The 22500-nt window shown below is 38.6% G+C and overlaps 1 protein-coding gene across 1 annotated transcript; it reads left to right on the top strand.

Moving 5' to 3' along the window:
- Positions 1-6994: 6994 nt before the first annotated feature.
- On the top strand, positions 6995-20379 carry prpf6 (PRP6 pre-mRNA processing factor 6 homolog). The gene is made up of 21 exons (XM_079239372.1): positions 6995-7203; positions 7911-8073; positions 8201-8319; positions 8490-8568; positions 9618-9794; positions 10999-11127; positions 11228-11322; positions 11420-11576; positions 11795-11957; positions 13977-14095; positions 14241-14459; positions 15501-15623; positions 15892-16013; positions 16193-16331; positions 16433-16552; positions 18022-18198; positions 18335-18468; positions 18785-18876; positions 19116-19230; positions 19391-19517; positions 19700-20379. Exons 1-21 carry the CDS (start codon positions 7016-7018, stop codon positions 19850-19852), a joined length of 2910 nt encoding a protein of 969 aa, XP_079095498.1. The 5' UTR covers positions 6995-7015; the 3' UTR covers positions 19853-20379.
- The last annotated feature ends 2121 nt before the right edge of the window (positions 20380-22500 follow it).

Genomic DNA, 22500 nt, shown 5'->3' with positions numbered 1-22500 from the left:
TGAATCATTTCCCCTTCCACACACATCCACTGATGATAGCTGTTTTTTTATGCAGTTACATTACCTATTGCATCTCCCCACTAACTGCTCTCCTGGGTTTTTGATGTAAATAAAACACAATAAATCACTGTTGTGATCTTCAGGAAGGAACAGTTTTCTGTCTGCAGAGAAACAGAATCAGACAGGGTGGCATGTTATGATAACACAAGAGAACAGATCTACCTTTCCATTGATCTTTAAAGTATATTTTTAAAAAGGACTTTTTTTGTGTTGGATCCCAGAAGATCGTTCTTATTGGAAATGATTCAGGTTTATACAAGCTTCATTCTTCTGAGAAATTCCTGGACACTTTTTTGTGCCCCACTCATCTCTCTCTGTCTGATTCTCTCAGTGTTACTGTGTTTTGCTGTACATACCTGTCAAAACTCAGGAAGAGTGAGTGTCTCGTCTGCTCTCCTCACCCCTCTGGGAAGACAGGGTCACAGTGAAACGAGTGCGGCAAGATCTGATTCTCTCTCTTAAATAACCTTTTGCTGCCTCAGTCTTACAACAGAACAGGAGAGAACATATCTGCATATGCATCAGCAAAGCAAACCAGCTGCACTTGGGATGGTGTTAGCTGTCAGACCTGTGTTGTGAAATGAATGAAAAGCACAAGCAGAACAAGTGTGAGTGGAAACTACATGCTGTCATTCTTGTTTCAAGCTGAGTTAAACAACAGGAAAACACGCAACATGGAAACAGAGGGATGCTGCCATGTCACACATTTGCAATGGTACATTTTGTGAATCATCCTAAACATTTGCAAAAAAGAAAATCTATTTCTTGAAATGAGTTCAACTCCCGCAGGTAAAATGTAGTTGTCACTAAACAAGTTTGTGAAAAGGAAATCCAGACGTTGTTTACTGAGTTCCATTGAAGGTGAACATAGAAAATGTATTCTTGCTGGAGGTCATGAGTACAACGTTTATGATACTGATTCAGATTTGTAATGCTTCCAGAAAACAGACAAGCACCACTTTTTAGTATTTACAGCTTGCGCTGTAATTGGTTAACAGACAGTCAGTTCACTGGTAGAGGACACCTTTGTTCTCCCAACATCTGGCAGCACTTCATAATCAGCCATAATTTGGAGCAGGATGCGCTGTGCCTCTTATCTCATAACGAGCATGCAGGGCCGGCCCAGGAAAATAATTGATGGTGAGGGGGCCAGGAATAGGGTGGAACATATAAGAAACACTTCTTTCCTTCTTTTATTAAAAAAAAGGGGGATGGGGTTCAGATTTTAGGATATAATGATGTGATTAATACAGCTGAAAGAACCATTTCATGTAAATAAGTTCAGATTTTAAGGAAACATTCTGTTGAGTTTGTAGTTTATGCTTTGTCTTTTGGTTTCTCAGGGTCTCTTGTTCTGATTAGATCTTTTTGTTGTGTTGTTCTTGGTTTCTGAGAGTCCTTCTCCCCTTAAAATACTTCCATTTTTGTCTGAAACAGGTTTTCTGGATAAAAGACTTATTCTGCATTACCTATTTTACCAGACTGCTCTCACTACCCTCACCCTTGCTGATGTGACAGGATCATTTTTGTTGCAGCATCATCCTCTACTGGAGTACAGAATGGCTTTAAAGACAAATAAAATTTGATTGGCAAATGTGGACATGAGTGCTTACTGAATCTACAATCATGCTTGTAGCCTGGATTTGTACACATCATTCAAATATCAATCTTAGATTTTCAGTGGTGTATAACCTGTGTATTAGATGGGAGGATTAGTAAATACATATTTTTCCAGGCACTTCTATCAGACAGGTAATGAGTTAGCATTTGCTCAGCTTCTGATATACATCTAATCAGCATTTTTTTTTTTAATGCTTTATTTTTTAGTATGGTGAGCTGTTTTTGGTGTTTTCTATTTAGTTTCGTGTTCTTGGATCCAAACTGTGTTTTTAGATGGATTCTTGTTACCTGCCTTGGTCCCATTTCAGTTCAATTTGCCTTGTTACTAGATCATCTTGCTACCACCTGTTCCCTGTCCTCATTACTCACCTGCATCCATACGTCTAATCAAGTGCTCTGCTAATATATTCCAGGGTATGCACCTTGGTTTTCATTGTTGTTGTTTTCCACGTCCTTTTTAGGGCTCCTCTGTGTCAACTGGCATTGTTTCTATCTCAGCCCTGTTTTGTAATTAATTTTAATTAAGTTTCTTTGATTACCTGTCTTGATGGTGCTCTTAGTTTGTTTTTCTTTTTTTTTTTTTTCTTTTTTTTCTTTCTTAGTTCTATCTCCTGTCTGGCTTCTTCTTGTTTGGTGCTGTTTCCCAGGTCCTCCATTTCACATCATCCATGAGGAATCTGTCTTGCTTCCATACTTTTCTTCTAACGCCTCGCTCCTCCTACCTTTTTGACCTTGCACATTGCCTCATTGTTTGGCAATATATCGTAACTATGTTGCAGTGTAAAGCTTCCCAAGGCGATTGTCTTAAATTATTGTAGAGTTCCCTGACCATAAGGTTGAGTTTTCACACATTTCCATGATGTAAATGAAAGTTGAGGTTCCACTGAGAGCATCATTTTATTCCTTCACATCTAAAATGTATAGAAAACATGATGGATGGATGTAAACTTGTTTACCAGTTTTGCATCAGATTACCTAAAAATACATGTTGCGAAAAAAATGAGGGCTATACATCTTTCTTAAAAACACACACACACACACACACATTAGAAATGTACCAAACCGACAGACGAAAACTGTAATATTTGCCTGATGAATGCTTAAATCATGGCTGTGCAGTGTGTTTCAAGGTGGCCTCATTAAGTGCTCAAGTGGCAAGGGTCTTTTTCTATATGCAGCAATTAGTCTAATTAACCATTTTTATTGACCCACAGTGCAAATATGTCTCACCTGTCAAATTTGTCAGTGCATTAGTATTCACAACACAAAAAACACTTTCGCCTTTTCATCTTTTGCCTTTGGACAATATCTCAGAGAGAAAGCAGAATAATTATCAGATGCATTTATTCAAAGCTTTGTTGCACCAGACTCAATGGATCAGTGAATTTCTGCTTGAAAATCTGTTACTCAGAATGACTTTGGATGGACACTTCTAAAGAAAGAGCCTAATGGAAATTAATTGTTGTCCTTTGACAAGGACACTTCTTTTTGTTTCAGAATAATAAATCTGTTATCAGCACTAAATAAATAATTTATGCTCTCAGAACTATTCTTTTCTTTGTGGTAGAAGAAGATTGTTTTTATACATAAGATGATAACTGAGCTGAGCATGTGTGTGCATTTTTTGAAAAATGACAATGTCTGTGTCCTACTTTGTGATCTGTTTTGTGCCCACCCTGTATTTATTGAATATAATGAGCTAAAATTAACCCACAAAGCAGCCTATGCAGTATGAAGGATGTGTCTGTGTTTCTTTGTGAGAGTGGGTGTGGGTTTCTAGGTAATGTACTGAGTATATCAATAAACCTGTCATCTTGACATATCTCCTCTGGTGCTTTTCTCTTGCAGTCAGCTGCTTTCTCCAAGTAAGCTGACAGTAAATAGGTTGTGATGCTCTCCTTGTTTGGGTATCTTGCTTTTTATTTCTTGGTTTATACAGACTTCTATACACCTCCAGTCACATCCCACCATGGACATCTGGTGTGGTGAAGAGGACAGATCATCCACTGAAACCCCCTACCACTACCCCCCACCTCTTCTCCATCCATTAGTGAGTAAACACATTTAGTTAAGTAATGCACTGATGCAAACTGGCACACACATGAATGAACAGATTGCAGTATCCTTGCATCATATTTACAGCAACTAATATTATTTGTTTATTGTGCGTCTTATTTGACCAATTACAAATTTATCATTCATTAGTTTAACATTACATCCATAACTCAAAAATAATTAACTGAATGAGGGACGATATTTTGTGGACCTCACATCTAAATTGCTTCTAAATGTCATTAGTCTTTGTTAAAAGACTAAATGAAGAACTGAATAATTGTTTTGAGCTATTTAAAAAATTACATTAATAGCTCCCAAATAAACAATAAATTTATTTTTTTGCCTTTGTGCATTAAAAATGTATGCACCACTGAAAAGTTAAAGATTTAGAGGGCATTTTAATACTTTTTAATGATCTTTGTCATGATGCCAGGTCATCCAAAGCAGGTAAACTGGTACAAAAAAAAAGAAGAAAAAAGGCACTTTCCAATTCACAGCTGCATTTACAGGAAACACTGCCAAATTTTATGGCTGCACATCAAAGAAATTGATGATAGTATGATTTCTGGCACCACCAGTTACTCAGTCAGCCTTCCCAACCCCTGAGCAGGTATCTGCTATCTTCTGCTGTCGCTGTCATCACATTTACTTCAAAATTGAGTCCGCTTGTCTGCGTTATGGAAGTTGGTGGTTTCCTGTTGAACTGTGAGGAAACTTACTTTTTTTTTTTTTTTTTTTTTTTACCACAATGTAAATAGGAGGGCTGCACGGTGGCGCAGTGGTTAGCACTGTGGCCTCACACCAAGAAGGTCGCTGGTTCAATCCTTGGCTGGTTTGGTCAGTGGCCTTTCTGTGTGGAGTTTGCATGTTCTCCCCGTGTATGCGTGGGTTCTCTCCGGGTACTCCAGCTTCCTCCCACCATCCAAAGACATGCATGTTAGGTTAATTGTTCACTCTAAAATTGCCCCTAGGTGTGAGTGTGGTTGTTCATCTCTCTGTGTGGCCCTGCGATGGACTGGCGAGCTGTCCAGGGTGTACCCTGCCTGTCGCCCAAAGCCAGCTGGGATAGGCTCCAGCTTCCCCGCGACCCTGAATTGGAATAAGCGGTTTGGAAAATGAATGAATGAATGAATGTAAATAGGACATTAATTCATTTCAAAGATTCTGAGGACATGTTCATTTCCATAATTATTTGGCAAATATTTGACTGCTGTTTTATCTGAAGTTTGACTATAATTAGAATCACAAAGCAAAGTAAAATGTGATTTTTTAAAAAAAAATCTTTTATTCTTCATCATACAATTCAAGCTAAAAAATAATATTGATTTGTGTGTGTGCTCAAAACAATCGCTTAATCAAAATCAAATCATCATTTAAATAATCACAAGGAAATAAAAGAGCAGCAGTGGGATGAAATCAAAGCTCCAGTTAAGCGTCATGTTTAAACACGTCCTTGAATATGTGCGCTATATATCTTCTAATGCGCCTGACAGTCCACTTTCATCATAACATGCAATCCCAGGAGTGAAATAATGGCTGCCCTTCAGGCGATGTAAATGAAGAAAAATGTAAAGGCCAGAGCCAAGGCTCAGGGTGTGGATGGGTGAAGTTAATGTGATTGAAACTAATTGATGTATGGCCTCACTTCATCTCCTGGGATGGAACTCAGAAATGTCATGTTAGGCTGTAATTACTTATTACAGTCTCATGTCTTATGTTTGACTTTAGCATGAATATTTCTCATTATCTATGTTCTATATGCTGTATTATCGCAATAACATGTCAATGCATATCTGATGGGAATACCCACCTTAGGATAACCTGAAGTCCACTTCAGAAATTAATGTCATATATTTTATGCAATATAGGACTGTTGAGTGAGGAACTTTACATCAAGTGGACTGTCTGTTGTATATACTACCTGACAAAGAATTTGTGCACATGAGCAGCGCAGAGACCTGTCTTCTCACTGTCTCTCTTTATACTCTGCACACTTCACACTTTCAGCACCACTTCAGAGTTCTGTCCTCACCAGAAATACTCAGATGACTCTGCAGTTATTGGGTGCATTGGAGATGGACATGAGGCTGATTTATAGAGAACTGGAGGACTGTTTTGTAGCCAGGCGTAACAACAATGATCTCCTTTTCAATGTAGGCAAAACACAGGAGATGATTGCAGAGGGCAATATATACTTGGGTGACAGGCCGAATATGGGACTATGGTTACATAAGACACGACTGCTTACAAGCAGGGAGGGAGCAGACTTGGTTCCTTTTGGTGATAGTAAGACAATTTTTTTTTCTCAATTTTTCATCTTTGATGAATTCTACAGTCTACTTTGCAGTCACCTGCTGGGGCAGCAGCATCAGAGTGAGTGACTTCAAGAAACTGAATGAAGTTGGAAAAAGAAAGCTGTTTTTAAGTTGAGGACTATTCTGGTTGTTAAATTATGCTTAACTTTTTTTTTTTTTTAAACTATAGCCCATGAAGTCTTTATAAACTCCTATTCTTCATTTTAAAAATTACACAGATCCCCCCCGCCCTCTTTTTTTTTTTTTTTTTTTTTTTTTTTTGTATGTTTGTATGTATTAAATCTAATGATCTGGTATTGATCAGATACTATTTCAGGGGATTTGAAAAACAACTATGTGATTGGATACTGGTCTAAATGTACAGAAAGAAAAGATACAACATATGAACTCCTCTGAAAAGGTTCTTAGAAAAGGAATATTTGAAGTGAGCCTAACAAGTCAAACGATTCACCAGAACTTTGTCTTGTTGCATTAAAATTAATAATGTATAATATAAACTTTAACTTTGTAGTGTCTTGGTCCAGCACATCGCTCAAGCAAATGGTGCACGATCAAAAATAAGCAGACATTAATTATGTGCAGAAACGATGAATGAACTGATCGATTTTTAAGGATTTAGCGCCCTCTTTTGGCCTCTGTTAAGATTAAAACAATCATCCATTTTATACTAGGGAGATTTTTTCGAAAAAAAATAAACTATTCCGGTCACAGTCACACAGCTAGCAGTGTAAAATGAGCGTGTTTTATTTCATAATAACAAACCGAGGTAAACTGATTAAAAAAAAAAAAAAAAAAAAAAAAAAAAAAAAAATCGAGGTGAAAATAAAGAGAAGCACAGCCTGTCCTGTGGGGGGCGCTGTTACAAATATAAACAGGTATTTTAAACAGGACTAGAGTCATTTGCTGGAAACGGAAGCTCGACTGTTTTTCATCCGTCAGTAAGCCGCCTCGTCGTGAAAGCAACGATGGCTTCCACTGCAGCAAAACAAGCGTCTAAAATTGTAACCAAAACATCTGCGGGAGGCACCGCGGCAGTGGGAGCTACTGGTGCCCCCCCAGTAATGCCTCTTGCCTCTCCGCTGATGGGGAAAAAGAAAAAGCCCTTTCTGGGGATGCCCGCTCCGCTGGGCTACGTTCCCGGTCTGGGCAGAGGGTGAGTTAGCCACATGCTAACTAAGTAGCGAGCAAAACTATACAGTTAGTTATGTCATGTCTGTTTTAATGTTGCTGCTTTTTTAGTAAACATATTTACCTGATTTACAGATAACGATAATATAAATAAATAAGCAAAGCACGGCAAGTTTATAGCACAACTAAACAACAAGGTTATTCAGATTGCTTCATAGAAACATTAGAATATAGGAAGCATAATTTAAAATGATAAATAAAATAGAAAAAAAGAAGAACATTACATTTTTGTTCAGAGTAGTTCAAAGTACTATATCCTGACTGATTGTATGAGCTATTAATGAACAACAGTTATTGCTGGGTAGTTGATCTGAATGGTAATTTATTGATTTAAGTAAAACTGTGGAAAAAAGAAATTACTTGTCAATTTACTGTCTGCAAATGGAGGTGAAAGTGAAAAACCTCTGCTGGTTATTTAATGTAATGGCTGATATAAGACTGTAGCAAAGTGCATGGGTTGTCAAGACCCAGCTAAATAATCAATTCATAATTGATGGTGGTCAGAGTATCCAAGATATTATCATGTACCTGCATGATAAAATTTCACGATAAAAGCCTTGACATGGAAAAGCATCGCCCTGCACCTACATATCTTCCATGTGCACATACAATATCTCAGATTATGTGTTAGGTTAATTTGATTTAATTAATATGTGAATATTTGTGTTCTAGTGCTACTGGGTTCACCACCCGGTCTGATATTGGTCCTGCTCGTGATGCCAATGATCCAGTGGATGATCGACATGCACCCCCAGGAAAAAGGACAGTTGGCGACCAAATGAAAAAAAATCAAGATGATGATGATGAGGATCTGAATGACACCAACTACGATGAGGTTTATTTAACAAAATTGTTTCTGTCTGTAGTTGATGTTCGTCTTAAAACTGTCAAAGCTCAAGATGATTGACATTAGTTATTATTACATGAAAATCTACTTGTGTGTGTCTGTGTCTTTGCTGTAGTTCAATGGGTATGCAGGTAGCTTGTTTTCCAGTGGACCCTATGAAAAAGATGATGAAGAGGCAGATGCTATATATGCTGCACTTGACAAAAGGATGGATGAAAGACGCAAAGAAAGAAGGTTACAAGCTTTTTTTCTTTTTTTTTTTAACCCCCACTTGATGAAATAATAACAAATGAATGTCCTACTACCTAGATTCTGCACTGTTTATATGTTCAACATAAAAAAAAAAATTTCCAGTATTGCATGTGAATCCAAAACTGACGACTCTCTTTGGTTTTTTTTTTTAGGGAGCTGAGAGAAAAGGAAGAAATTGAGAAATATCGTATGGAGAGACCCAAAATCCAGCAGCAGTTTTCAGATCTGAAGGTATAAAAGTTGCACACCAAACTGTTGTCTTTTATACTCATCCTTTATCCTCTTAAAAAGAACTTGTAGTTTTTTGTTAATTCATTTTGTAATCAGTTGCTGATTGGCATATCACATAATCCTGAAGTATTCAACCAAAAAAGATCTAATGTGTCATGAATTGTAAGAGTTTATTTTCAAAGGTAAAAGATTTGACGCTCAAATCACTTCCAAAAAGGTTATATGGGTGTGGTTTATGATGTCAGTTGAGCTTGGGATGAGAGCAGATTTGTTTCAATTAACTTATACAAACAAAACGCTGAGAACACTTCCTGCATTGACAGAGATTGAAGAATTTTTTACTGCTTCCCTAACGGCTAACTGTGCGCTACCTATGTATGGCTGCTTGACAAGGCAGGGGTTATGTTTTTGGTGGCAATGTCTGTCGGTTAGCAACATAACTGAAGAAATTATGGATGGATTTTGATTAATTTCATAGGAAATCTTAGAAAATAAAGCAAGAATAAAAGATTAGAATTTGGATATGATCTGAATCACTGCACGGATATAGGAATTTTTTAAAATGATTCTTTACTATGAGGAGAAAGAAGCTAAGATGGCAAAATTATCCCTAAGTTTAAAAGAAAAACAAAACCACAATCATATCATTGGCAAAAAGAGAATTACAGTGGCATGGCAGAGATCCTGTGCTTTCTGAGTGCTTTTAGTTCTTAAATATATGAAAATAGTGTCAGGTTTCGTACTGCAGACACTTAATTTGATCTTTTCTTGCCATTACCTGCTATAGAAACTTGTGATCCATGACTATTTTGTTTCATCGCTCAGACAGTTTGTGTGTAAACTTTCACGAGTACATTATGTGAGAATCTTGGAAAAATCCTTATTGTTTTTAATATGTTTTAGTTATTTGTGTGATATTTACAGTTGACAGGTGTGACGGAAGAGAAGTCTCTCTTTTTTTTTTTTTTTTGTTGATGAGGTTCTACTACATTTCATGTTAATTCAAAACTCTCTTTAATCCACTTTTTTTTTTTACCATTACTATGCAGAGAAAGCTGGCAGAGGTGTCAGAGGAGGAGTGGCTTAGCATACCTGAAGTTGGAGATGCGAGGAACAAACGACAGAGGAATCCCCGCTATGAGAAACTCACCCCTGTCCCCGATAGCTTCTTTTCCAAACACCTTCAGAGTGGAGAGAACCACACCACCGTTGACCCTCTACAAGGGGTCAGTATTTAACCAAATACTTGCATATCTAGCTAAAGCACAGATGTCAAACTCCAGTCCTCGTGGGTCGGTTTCCTGCAGGTTTTTGTTGTCTCCATGCTCCAACACACCTGACAGAAATGAATGAATAGGTCGACACGAAGCTGCTCGATCCATTTGATTTGAATCAGCTGTGTTGGCAGAGGGAAGCAACAAAAACCTGCTGAATACCGGCCCTTGAGGACTGAAGTTTGACACCCCTGAGCTAAAGGCACATCACCGAAAGCGTGCTGTAGTTCTAGTCTGCTCCAGCAGGAGTCAGGATCTCTCAATGGAAAGAAGCAAATCTCTGCAACTGCATAGTTTATGCAGTGTGTCTTGCTCATTATTTTGGATTGAAACCGTGTTATATTAACAGCAAACACCTGCTGGTGCTGATGGTGATCATTTGAGCTCTGCTTGCGTTCGAATACAATTTAAAATGAGTGTGATTGATCATTCTTGTCCATGCAAACATTTTTTTTTAAAGGAGACTAAAGTCTAAACTGTTGAGTAACTTTTAATTATTTTAAACATTTTTGTTGCACTTTAAAAAAACATATCCTTTGCTTATGTTCAATCTACAGCAGTGGAAATTAATATAGATTGAACAAGGTTTTCACATGTATCCAATCCAATCTAAATGGGTCCATAAAAAAACGTAAAAGACAAAAACAAAGAATGAGTTGTATTGTACATTCTTCTCCGAAGGCATCGTGAAAACTGCAATAGCATTGTTGTGTGGCGTTACTGTAGCTGCGCCATACCTGGATAGTATTCAGATGTGTGCTGTAAGCTTTAAGCAAAGCAATTTCAACGTTATGTGAGCACATGCTAAATTTACATGCCAGCATACCCGCCTGTGCATTCTGCCTCTGAATGTCATCATCATCACATAAGTCATTCCTGATGATGTGACCTTGAAATTTCACTTTACCCACAACATTTGATTTTCTTCCAGAGTAACAGAGTGAAGTGCTGCCTTTCTGTCCCTCTTTGTCCTCACAATCATAACACAGACTTTCTGGTGTTAAAACATTATTTAAAATTGCTGGCCATAATCCAAACATTGACAGTGGTGAGAAAAGTGTGATGGGTGTCAGGATCTGTTTAAACGTGCTGTAACAAAATTCTCCGCAAGTCAATAATCCTCCTCTCTATTATTAATATTTCCTGTCACCACTAGCTGGGAGGCCTGAACACACCTTACCCAGGAAGTATGACACCTGGTCTGATGACACCGGGAACAGGAGAACTGGATATGAGGAAAATTGGTCAGGCCAGAAACACTCTCATGGATATGAGGCTCAGTCAGGTAACTGTTTTATAATGCTGAGCTGTTTTCAGTTTCAGCTTTGTCTGATGTTCATGTATCAAAGATTGAATTATTCTCTTTGCCTTTCTGTCTATGTCAGGTGTCTGACTCTGTAAGCGGACAGACAGTTGTTGATCCAAAGGGTTACCTCACAGATCTTAACTCCATGATCCCCACGTATGGAGGGGACATCAGGTAGAGACATGTTTACTATATGAGAGGATGATATAGTATCAGTATGACATAAGTTGTTGTTGGGTTTGATAATTCATGCATAACTCTGCATGTTCAGTGACATCAAGAAGGCTCGTCTGCTGCTGAAATCAGTCAGGGAGACCAATCCTCACCATCCACCTGCCTGGATTGCTTCTGCACGGTTGGAGGAGGTGACTGGGAAACTGCAGGTGGCCAGAAACCTGATCATGAAAGGCACAGAGATGTGTCCTAAGGTAAAGGAGGGTTGACAGAAGACCAAATCTGTTCTGGCCATAAGCACACTGAAGGGCTGTCAAGGTGCTCAAATAATCTTATAATATTTACTGGGTTATTTTTTTGGAAAGTTGCTATTAAAATAAACGTGTCAGTTTGCATTATGGGTTATTTAATGACATTTTGTGATATAATTATTATTATAGGACTCATTTTGTATCTTTGTCTTTTTAACCAGAGTGAAGATGTGTGGTTGGAGGCAGCTAGGCTCCAACCAGGTGACACTGCGAAAGCCGTGGTAGCCCAGGCTGTTCGGCACCTGCCGCAGTCCGTTCGCATTTACATCAGAGCTGCAGAGCTGGAGACAGATATCAGGGCTAAGAAACGGGTCCTCAGGAAGGGTAAGCCTGTTGCACAGTGCCTGTAATTTAGTGGGGTTTACAGTGAATTAAGCTATGCTTTTTCTATGTTTTTCTTCTGTTCTTGCCTGCATTCATGGTCAAATTCTGAGTTGGTTGAGACACGTTGCTGTTATGTTGTTATAAGCAGAAGTTTATTTGCGTTGAGTATGATTCTCCTGCCAAAAAGGAAGACACTAATTTCTGCAGGGCCGAAATTCAAGGCCAGTCTCAATCTGTTCATTGTCTCATAAAAGCAGTTGCACTCAGCTTAATGTTCCTTCATACTTAGACTGCAGAAAAGATTTCATAAGAGTTACATTTGGCAGCTGTGTTTTTGGCTTCTCGACAAGGACAGGCACAGCATTTAACCAGGGTGTCAATGCCCCAACACACATGTACACACAGGCAAACACACACCAATATTCCCAGCAGCATACTAAACTGACAGAGATGGATTGGCGTTTCCTGAGAGGAAGAGGTCTCTCCGCCTCTACGTGTTCAAATGCCTCTGCTCAAGTTTGCTTCATTACACACACAGAAATGCACACTTTCTCTTTGCCTTCCAAACAAACAGAGTAAATTTTACTTTTAATGTATTACTTGAACAGTTTTGGCAAGCAAATGTGTTAACTTCATATCCTCATGAGCAACCTGGTGCTTTTCTATATAAGTAGATACAGTAAATAAAAAGTCAGATCAGGCTTTAATACATTACTATATTTATACAGCACTACTCTGAAGTGTATTTAGTCACAATGACAGACAGAAATTCACAGGTATGGGGCGTTGCTCTCGTGGCATGGTGATTAGATTTCTGTGGGATCCTATATATTGCATCAGTAGGTAAATAATGTTTCTGTTGAACTTTCAGTTTTTTTTCTTACCATTGTTGACTGCATCACCCAACCACCCTGCTCTTGTTTAGTGAAAAGTGACAAACTGATATTCTAAGAAACGTTTTAGGCTGAGCTGCAACCCCAGCGTCTCGACTCTGACAGATGAGGCAGACTTTAAATCCAAATGATCTGAAAATGTTGTTTTTCTACTGTTTACATCAAACGATATTATTTCAAGTGTAGTGTAACCCTCTTGACTAAGAAGGAAATAACAGTTTTTACACTTCAAAATTGGTTCATGTATGCAGTGTTTTAAACAAAGATAGACCCACAGAAACAATGCAAATGGCTGTTTTTGCCTTTATAAGTAGTAGTACATACATTCCAACAACGTCCCTCAGAGACAAGCCTATGGATAGCCAAACAGGGTGGCATTAAACTGTCCAGCAGGCTGACTTTGCAGATATGGCTGTTTAATATCTGTTGACTTTGGCACACAAGTTGCCATGGATACAGGTAAACCTATTCCACTGTATTTCTATCAGCCGTTTGGTACTGCTGTTGGTGTTTTGAGCCTCTACATGAAACAGTGCACTGCATTCTTCAGTTTAGAGTTGTGCTGCCTCCAGCATCTCAGGATGCAGCACAGTCAGCAAGTGTGTTAATGTGTCCTTTCAGGTGTCATGTTTATGTAACTCTCAGCCGAAGCTTAAGAATAAAAATATCTGCAACTACTGCATAATTTCAAGTAACTTCCGGGTGATTTATCACAGTGACTTGTAACACGAATAAACATGATGAAAAGCAATATTTTCATCTGCTCCCATGATCTTTTGATGGTTCATTTTCGGCTAATATGAATTTTTAGGGGATGTTGACTCACTCTAAGATTCTCTACATCGTACCTGGTTTGATTTTTTTTTTTTTGTGTAATCCTGCAGGAATGGTGCTTGTATTGTGGTAAGAAAGTGATCACAGTCGGGATAATTCAGTTCTGTCACTTTAATAGACCTATGAAGCTAATCTTATGCATGCCATGTCTGAAAAATCTTTCCTATGTGGTTTAGAGTTTGTTTTTATTTGTTGGCTCTTGCAACAAGTGAACCTGGTTATATACGCAGCAGAATGCTGTAAAAACAGCCAATAAAGTAACTTAACAGTTATACTGTTGTTTCCCATGTAGCTTTGGAAAATGTGTCCAAGTCAGTTCGCCTGTGGAAGACAGCTGTTGAGCTGGAGGAACCAGAGGATGCTCGGATCATGCTTAGCAGAGCTGTGGAGTGTTGCCCTACTAGTGTGGAGGTAAGCTACAAACAGTTTTATTTATATGTATGTATGTATGTATGTATGTATGTATATGTATATGTATATATATATATATATATATATATATATATATATATATATATATATAAAAACTTCATTTATTTCATATTGTTTCCTGTAGCTGTGGCTGGCTCTAGCCCGTCTGGAAACGTATGAAAATGCCCGTCGCGTTTTGAATAAAGCGCGAGAGAACATCCCAACAGATCGCCACATCTGGATCACTGCTGCTAAGTTAGAGGAGGCCAATGGCAACACGCAGATGGTGGAGAAGATCATTGACAGAGCCATCACCTCTCTGCGGGCCAATGGTGTGGAGATCAACAGAGAACAGTGGATACAGGTATGTTGTTTTGTCTTTGTTTTTAATGACAGATCTAAACTTTAATAATTAATAGTTTTTTGTTTGTTTTTTAGAAAAATAAAATTTCCAGGTTAATCCATAGACAACAAACATTCTTTATCTGATGGATAACATAACTTATTAGATTATGCCATTTAGTATAAAGGTTTATATTCATAGAAGGTGTGAACATTTATTTTAGCCATAAGTTGTTTTTTTTCTCTCTCCAAGATAAATATGTTTTCAGTAACAGACTAAGATGTTAATTATACAATGAAAATATTCTGTAACTTCTGTCAATCACAGGACTTTCTGAATTTTTACACTTCAGATTATCAGATGAGAATAGCATGAAAAATTGTGTGAGTGCAACTTTAGGCCTGGATGTGGAGGAACAACAGATTGTCTCAAGTGTTTGTAGGCATGGTAGTAAATGTTGGCAAAGAAACCCCTGGGATGTAACAGAATACTAACAGCGTGACTGGCATTGTTTTTTAGTGCAGCTCAGTTGTTTTGCAATCGGTGACTTTAAGACAAAATCTCCTGTTGACTCCTTGGCTTTTTCTTTATCTGGCAAAGTGTGTGGAAAATTTATACGACGGGATTAGACAGCGCTCAAAGAGAAATTACAGAAGAACCATGACTCTAGAATGCAAAATTGTGCAACTAGGTTAATGTTTTAGGTTAAAAAAATGCATTGTTTCCGATCTCGTTCTTTATTTTACCTACTGGAAAAATAGGCCAAGACAATGTCTTGAAGATTGTCTATAAACTGTAAATTATATATATGGATATCAATCAGTAACTCAGATTTGTTCAGGGACTCTGGTCTGAGTGGCAAAGCACAATTCCTCTGACGTCAGATGTGTAAACATTTCCATGTGAATTGCTGCATTTTTCCACAGAATTTGCTTGTCTACAGCTGCTGCCAGAACTTCATGCCTGGAATATTTTGCATTCTTCTTCTTCATCCAAAGAGTTTTTTTATTTTTATTTATTTATTTATTTTTTATTTTGTAAACGCTTCTACTTGTCCTGCAGGATGCAGAAGAGTGTGACAAAGCAGGCAGTGTGGCTACTTGTCAGGCTGTGATAAGAGCTGTCATTGGGATTGGCATAGAGGAGGAGGACCGCAAACACACCTGGATGGAGGACTCAGAGAGTGTGAGTTTGAATTTTAGGGTGGATCCGATCAGTTTGGCGTGTTGCCTGAAGCTTGATAAACATCTTAGTTTACTGCCTACCATAGCTTGTTGTTGGAAATGTAAAAAGTCACAAATACATCAAGAATCATCTGATCATGCTTCTAGCATTATAACCATAATCTTTGGTGAATGGTTAACTTTGCAAATACAGGACATATTCAGATCTCAAGCCCTAGAATTGTCATCATTTTGTGTTTGACTGGTACTTGTATCTTGTTGTGCCTTAGTGTGTGGCCCATGGAGCGCTGGAGTGTGCCAGGGCCATCTATGCCCATGCCCTGCAGGTGTTTCCCAGTAAGAAGAGTGTCTGGCTCAGAGCAGCCTACTTTGAGAAGAACCACGGCACCAGGTGATCAGCTCTGTTGTCTAAAGATAGCAAGTGCTACAAATCAAATGGTTTCAGCTACTCTTTTTATCATAGTTTATTTATTTATTATTTTAACTTCTTGTTTTATCTACTTTAACTTTGTTGTACTTGCTTTGAACTTCCACTTTATTCTTGCTCATTACCCCCGTTGCATCTCCCAGAGAATCTTTGGAGGCCCTCCTACAGAGAGCAGTGGCTCACTGTCCCAAAGCAGAGGTCCTCTGGCTGATGGGGGCCAAATCCAAGTGGCTGGCTGAGGATGTGCCAGCGGCTCGAAGTATCCTCGCTCTGGCCTTTCAGGTAACAATAAAGTTATGCAAAAATGGATTTGTACTCGCATCAGTAGTTTATTTGTACTTGCGTCTAGCTGTTCCTCCACATGTTGCTATTGTTTGTTCAAGGCGAACCCCAACAGTGAAGAGATCTGGCTTGCTGCTGTCAAACTGGAGTCTGAGAATAATGAGTATGAAAGAGCCCGTCGACTGCTGGCCAAGGCTCGCAGCAGTGCACCAACAGCCAGGGTGAGTGAGTAAGCAAATAAGAGTGTGTGTGGGTGTGTGGGTGTGTGTGTGTGTGTGTGTGTGTGTGTGTGAGAAAGTGAGATAATGTGGCAAAGTGACTTGACTACTTTAAACTCTTATGAGGGTTAGTCTTTACAAAACCAGTCAGATCCCGTTTTTAGCTCAACTACGGTCATTTTTTGTCATTCTTTCATCCAGGTAGGATTCAAGTTTTTGTTTTAAAGTCGATTGAACAGATAAACTAAAGCAAATTAATTTAAATATATAAGTTCTAACTTTCAACACAACTCTACTGTAGAAAGAGTCCTTCTGTATCTTGACATTTGCTTTTCTTTAAGCAGTGTCAGGTTTAACGGAGCTCTTCTGAGCCAAATTTCAGGGTTGATTTGATTATCAAGTTTTATTCTCTTCTTTTTTTTATTCTCTTCTTTTATTCTCTTCTTTTACAAAGAGGAGAATAAGAGACTTTAATGTTAAGTCAACAGTTCATTGTCTTTGAAGTGGTTTTTGCAAACATTTCGTTCTGCTCAGGTTTAGGCTTGTAAAGTTTCTACACCTCTGTGTCAGTCAGCACCGCTCAAGCTGGCAGATGCTGGCAGACGTACTTCCTATCTGTCTATCTGGTGACCAGGTTATACTCCCATTATATTCAAATGGTATGGTGACAGACATGACCAAAAGGCACCTAATTTATTGTGGGGTGTACTGATTGCCTGTCAGATATGACAACATTGTGCTGCTAATGAAGCAGAAAAGCATTGAGGACATGCTTTAGGAAGGTGGGATGTGTTATTTCGGAAAACTGGGAAGGTATTGGCATGTTGTGCTTTGCGCTACAGTTCAAGTTAGTAAAAATATTTTACTGTATCATTGAATTTTAAAATATCATTTTGAAGTGTGTAACAATGCCAGGGGAACAGATACAATGGATCAAATGTTTTAGTATTACTATTACTATTATCATAGTTGTTGCTTAATATCAATAATATTCTCGTGATATCTATCGATACTGTTCTTATTAGTGCAGGGTGATCTTGATTAGAGGCCGACCTGGTGCAGAACACAGGCTGCACACTAGAGTTTTTTAAATGCATCACACAAACTCAGAAATAATAAAGGAGAATATTTTACACAAATTTACATATAGGTTGTTGCATGTGATGGGTGATAGGTGGTGCTTCAGGGTCCTGGGTATTGGTGCAGGTACCGGTGCACCCAGGTCAGTGATCCACCCCAACTTCCCATTTAAGCCTTTACCAAAAAGCCCATTTTTTGCTGTTTTATTTGCTTTCACTCTCTCTACTCTATGCAAAATAATAACAGATGTACACGCATGGTGTTTGAATCCTGATAAAACATGTATCTACTCTTCTATGCTTTTGTGTTTGTTGTCTTTGTTCTGTCCCATTCCATGTATTCACTGCTCCTTATATCACAATAATAACATTGTTTGTGTGTAATCTCTGTAGGTATTTATGAAATCAGTGAAGCTGGAGTGGGTGTTAGAGAACATAGATGCCGCCCAGGAGCTGTGCACTGAGGCCCTGAAACACTATGAAGACTTCCCAAAGCTTTGGATGATGCGAGGCCAGATTGAGGAGCAGTGTGAAAATATGGACAAGGCCAGAGAGGCCTACAACCAAGGGGTGAGGCTGGGAACGGGCTTCTGACCTTTATTTATATAACTTGACAGCGCTGCAAAGTTTTCAGGATGTACGTTTCCAGTTGAGATAAGTGTCCTATCCCTTGACTTTGTGTTTGTTTACCTGCTGTTGTCTGTAGTTAAAAAAATGTCCCCATTCGGTGCCCCTGTGGTTACTGCTGTCTCGTCTTGAAGAGGGAGTTGGACAGCTCACCAGAGCCAGAGCAATCCTGGAGAAGGCCCGACTCAAGAACCCGCAGAGCCCTGAGCTTTGGTGAGAAAATACAATGGTGAAAACATGTTGTGCCAAAAAGAAACGAATATCTGAGTTTTAACCTTAAATCAGTCCCCATAGCAGGCGTTAAAGTACTTAATATGCATATAAATGTATTTTTTGTGGATCAAAGCCATGAAAGTGTTTCTTCTCTGATCAATGGAAAATATTACATTTGTGACATTTTGTTTTTCCCATGTCACAATGTGCTGCGCGACTCAAATTATTCCTGAAATAATAATAATAATTTTTTTAAAAAATCCTCAAAATGATGAGATAGTCGGTTGGCCTAAAATAATGTTTATGTGCGAACCAGGTTGGAGTCTGTCAGACTAGAGTACCGGGCTGGACTGAAGAACATAGCGAACACACTAATGGCCAAAGCCCTGCAGGAGTGCCCGAACTCAGGTACATAGTGATGCATTTGTGTGAAGACTTTGTTTGTTAAATTCAGAAACCTAGAAGCTTGAACCTAAAACCTAGAAGGTACAGCCTGTTAAGCTAAAAAATAGAAGAGTTTATCAATAGTTTATAATTATTTTTTCTCTCCCCCTTCGTTTTTTTTCTCTGAAATGATTGACATATTTAGCAGTTGTCCTCTCACCTCATTTCTTTAATCCCAACATCATTATTTCCATTTTCCAAAGGCATCCTGTGGGCTGAAGCTGTGTTCCTGGAAGCCAGGCCCCAGAGGAAGACGAAGAGTGTGGATGCTTTGAAGAAGTGTGAACATGACCCCCATGTCCTCCTTGCTGTAGCAAAGTATGACTAAATCTTTTCATTGTTTTCTTTTATTTTAAACTTTATTAGAGATAAAGTTTACAAAACAATCTTTTCACTTCTGGTTTCTCACCATATTTATATAATTGGTCGAGTAAACCTCTTTTTCTGGTTTGCATACCCACCATTCTGCACATCCCAGGTTGTTCTGGAGCGAGCGTAAAATCACCAAAGCCAGAGAGTGGTTCCTCAGAACAGTTAAGATTGAGCCAGACCTGGGAGACGCTTGGGCTCTCTTCTACAAGTTTGAGTTGCAGCATGGTACACAGGTATGGATTTTATGCCTAAGACTTGTGCTAGACTATCAGTTGTAACAGCTACGTTGGAGCTATAATTCTCTGCTTTGCATCGTATACAACTGCTTTTCCTTATTTGCAAAATTTACAGTCTCGCGTCCTCCTTAGCTTGAGCATGCTGTTGGTGTTTAATGTAGCAGCTCTGTTTCCAACAGGAACAGCAGGAAGAGGTGCTGAAGCGCTGTGAGAATGCAGAGCCTCGCCATGGAGAGCTTTGGTGTGCCGAGTCCAAACACGTCCTGAACTGGCAGAAGAAGACAGGAGAGATCTTGATGCAGGTAGCCAGCAAGATCAAGAACACTTTCTGAAACTTGGACTGAAAGCACCTGGAAGACTCTGGAAGTCACCAGTCTAACAGGGAATCTGCTATGGACATGCTTGTTGTTGTCTTGACCATCTCAAACACACACACACACACACACACACTTCAGTTTTTGATGTTTTCTTACTTTTCAGATTTGCATCTTTTTTCTTCATACAAACAGAAAACTATGTTTTAATATCAATGTGAAAAGTAGATCCTTGCACATAGTGCTTAAATAAACTCAAAATGACCAGATTATTTACCTGAAGTGAATGTGGAGTAACAATGAATCGGACAGAAATGAACATTTAGAGCTTTTTTTTATCTAAGTTTCTGAGTTTTTGGAAAGTGTCATGCCTAGACGGAGCAAATTCTTGTTTTGAACTCAAAAAGCCATTTTATTGTGGGTCTTTCTGTTTTTGAAGTATTTTTCCTGTGAAGTAAACATCTCCTAGTAACATGAAGGTGTTTAATGTTTTTTTTTTCTCATCTTTCCTACAATCATTTAATATGTTCTGCTTCTTATCATGATGCTGCCATGACTAAGCATGCATACGAAAGAGATTGTCTCTGTTAATATCAGGCTTGTTTAGCTTATTCCAAAAACCTGTTTTAACAGTGTTACTCTAAGTGTATTTTCCTGTCTCCAGTCGTTGTGCGTGCTCTTGACATTTCTCTTTGAAATGTTGCCATAAAGGCGTCAATGATCAATCGCGCTCTGCATCATTAAAGAGGAAATAACACCCACCGAATGCATTAAACTTTCAGGAAAGAAAGGTTTCAATTCATGAGAAGTATAAAAAAATAACCCAACTTGTACCAACTTGACATTTTTGTGTTTTGTTTTTTTTTTTTTAATTTCTTGTGGTGTAAAAGGTGAAAGTGTTCTGAATTTGGCAGCCCAACAGGATTTCTTTGTAAATTTAGTCTTGGTAAGGAACTGTTCCTCATTGTTTATTTGACTTTTTCTACAGTTTAGCTGAGTATGAAAAACGTGCTGCACCATCCAGTAACAAAGTAAAAATGTTTTGTTAACATGAACAATTTTTTTTTCCAAAACCATGCCACTAAAAACGGGTATTGTGATTCAAATGTCAAACCTAATATCAGTCCACAGTTCCTTTCTTTGTTGGAAAGGGTTTTTCCCAGACCTTTGGGTTCAACCAGTCCTCCAATGGTTTCCGTGATTCTCTGCTTTGGTCATTTTTTCCCTTTTCTTTTTTTTTTTTTTCTTCTATTTTTTTGCTGAAAGTCAAGATCGCTGTGCATCATTATTAACCTCTAGCACAACTTCAGAGGTTTTCTGTAGGCTTTTGCAAAGCGTTCAAGTTCCTTCCCACTTAAGCCACCCAGGGAGAGTGTAAACTTGGAAGTTTTCAGTAGTGCTGAACACCAATGCTTGAATAAATTACACTTCCTCTGGTATCCCCTGTTCCAACTTAAACCGAAAGGATGATGGAAAGTGAGTGATTTCAGAAGTTTATTGGGCTTGATCGGACTGGAGTTTGGTGAAATCTTAAGCCCAGCGCCAGCAGTCCATGACGGAAAGGAAATCGGAGCAGCTGTCACGCTGGTTATGGTGGAAACAACAGAGCACCACGTCGGACGTGTCGCCGCCGCAACTTTAACCTCTGCTCCAGAGGAAGTACAGAAATATTAAAGGGGGAAAAAAGCCGATTTGTTTACAATGAGCACAGTCGGATCAGGACTAATTCACTGGATCTTTCAGTCACCGACAGAGATGGTTTTACTTCTCTGAGGATCCGGCTGAAAGACATGATAAATGGTAAGTGCGACGGTGCGTAATTTACGCAGCAGGTTAGCTGATTTGGAGAAATTACTGCAAGTTACGCCACGAAGAATTAAGACTGCATAAACTCTATGATCTGTATATTCACACTTGTCTGTTCCATGCAGTGTGTGACCGGCACTCTGCTCCGTAATGTCCTGGTGGTTCTCTTGTTGGCCAACTCGTGCGGTAAACGGAGGTGTAATTACAAGGAAATACTGGGGACCTACAGAGGAGTCATCCTTGTTGAGCTGCAGAATCTGGTAGGCTGTGATCACATCGTTAAGCAAAAGACTGTGTGCTGCAGGAAATATATTTTTATTTAATTTTTATATCTTATAAGCCGTTTTACATCCTGTTGCAGCTGGCATTAAACAGAAGGAGGGTATTTTTTTTAAAATATTTGTGATAGACTGCCCTCCAGTGTTTGCTGTGCAAGCAAAGCTCGTGTCTGTTTCTTAAACTATAAACGAACATAATGTTTTAAATAACTCCATACTTAGGCTAACACCAGTTTTTTTTTTTTTTTTTTTTTTTTGCAGAATTTGACTGGTTCCCTTAACACCTTCAAGGAGAGAGACCCCTGTCCTTCGGGGATGGTAGGTGGAATGACATTCAGTAGCTACACTTCCAATTGGTCCCTGATTTGCATAATTCAACAATGCAGTAGAAAACAAGACAAACGTTTTGTATTTGGGTTTTTTTTTTTGTTTTTTTTTTGTGGAAAATCCCTAATAACTAAATATAAGAATACAAGAAGAAAGATTTGGTAAACAAAAAAAAAAAAGGAAAAATATCACACTTAGAAACCACATGATGGAAAGAAAGAAACCTACATAAGCCTTGATATTTTCTAAAGTAGT

Source organism: Telmatherina bonti (genome assembly GCF_933228915.1).
Source record: "Telmatherina bonti genome assembly, chromosome: 4".
Classification (NCBI taxonomy): Eukaryota; Metazoa; Chordata; class Actinopteri; order Atheriniformes; family Telmatherinidae; genus Telmatherina; species Telmatherina bonti.
Note: the sequence above shows the minus strand (reverse complement) of the source record. Positions and strands in the feature narration are given on the sequence as shown.

What these genes read in the sequence shown, in the direction of transcription:
- prpf6 (XM_079239372.1), top strand. Translation starts at nt 7,016, where the DNA reads ATGGCTTCCACTGCAGCAAAACAAGCGTCTAAAATTGTAACCAAAACA. An exon ending in ACGTATGGAGGGGACATCAG is followed by an intron (nt 11,323 to 11,419) that starts GTAGAGACATGT and finishes CTGCATGTTCAG; the next exon opens with TGACATCAAGAAGGCTCGTC. An exon ending in GCACAGAGATGTGTCCTAAG is followed by an intron (nt 11,577 to 11,794) that starts GTAAAGGAGGGT and finishes CTTTTTAACCAG; the next exon opens with AGTGAAGATGTGTGGTTGGA.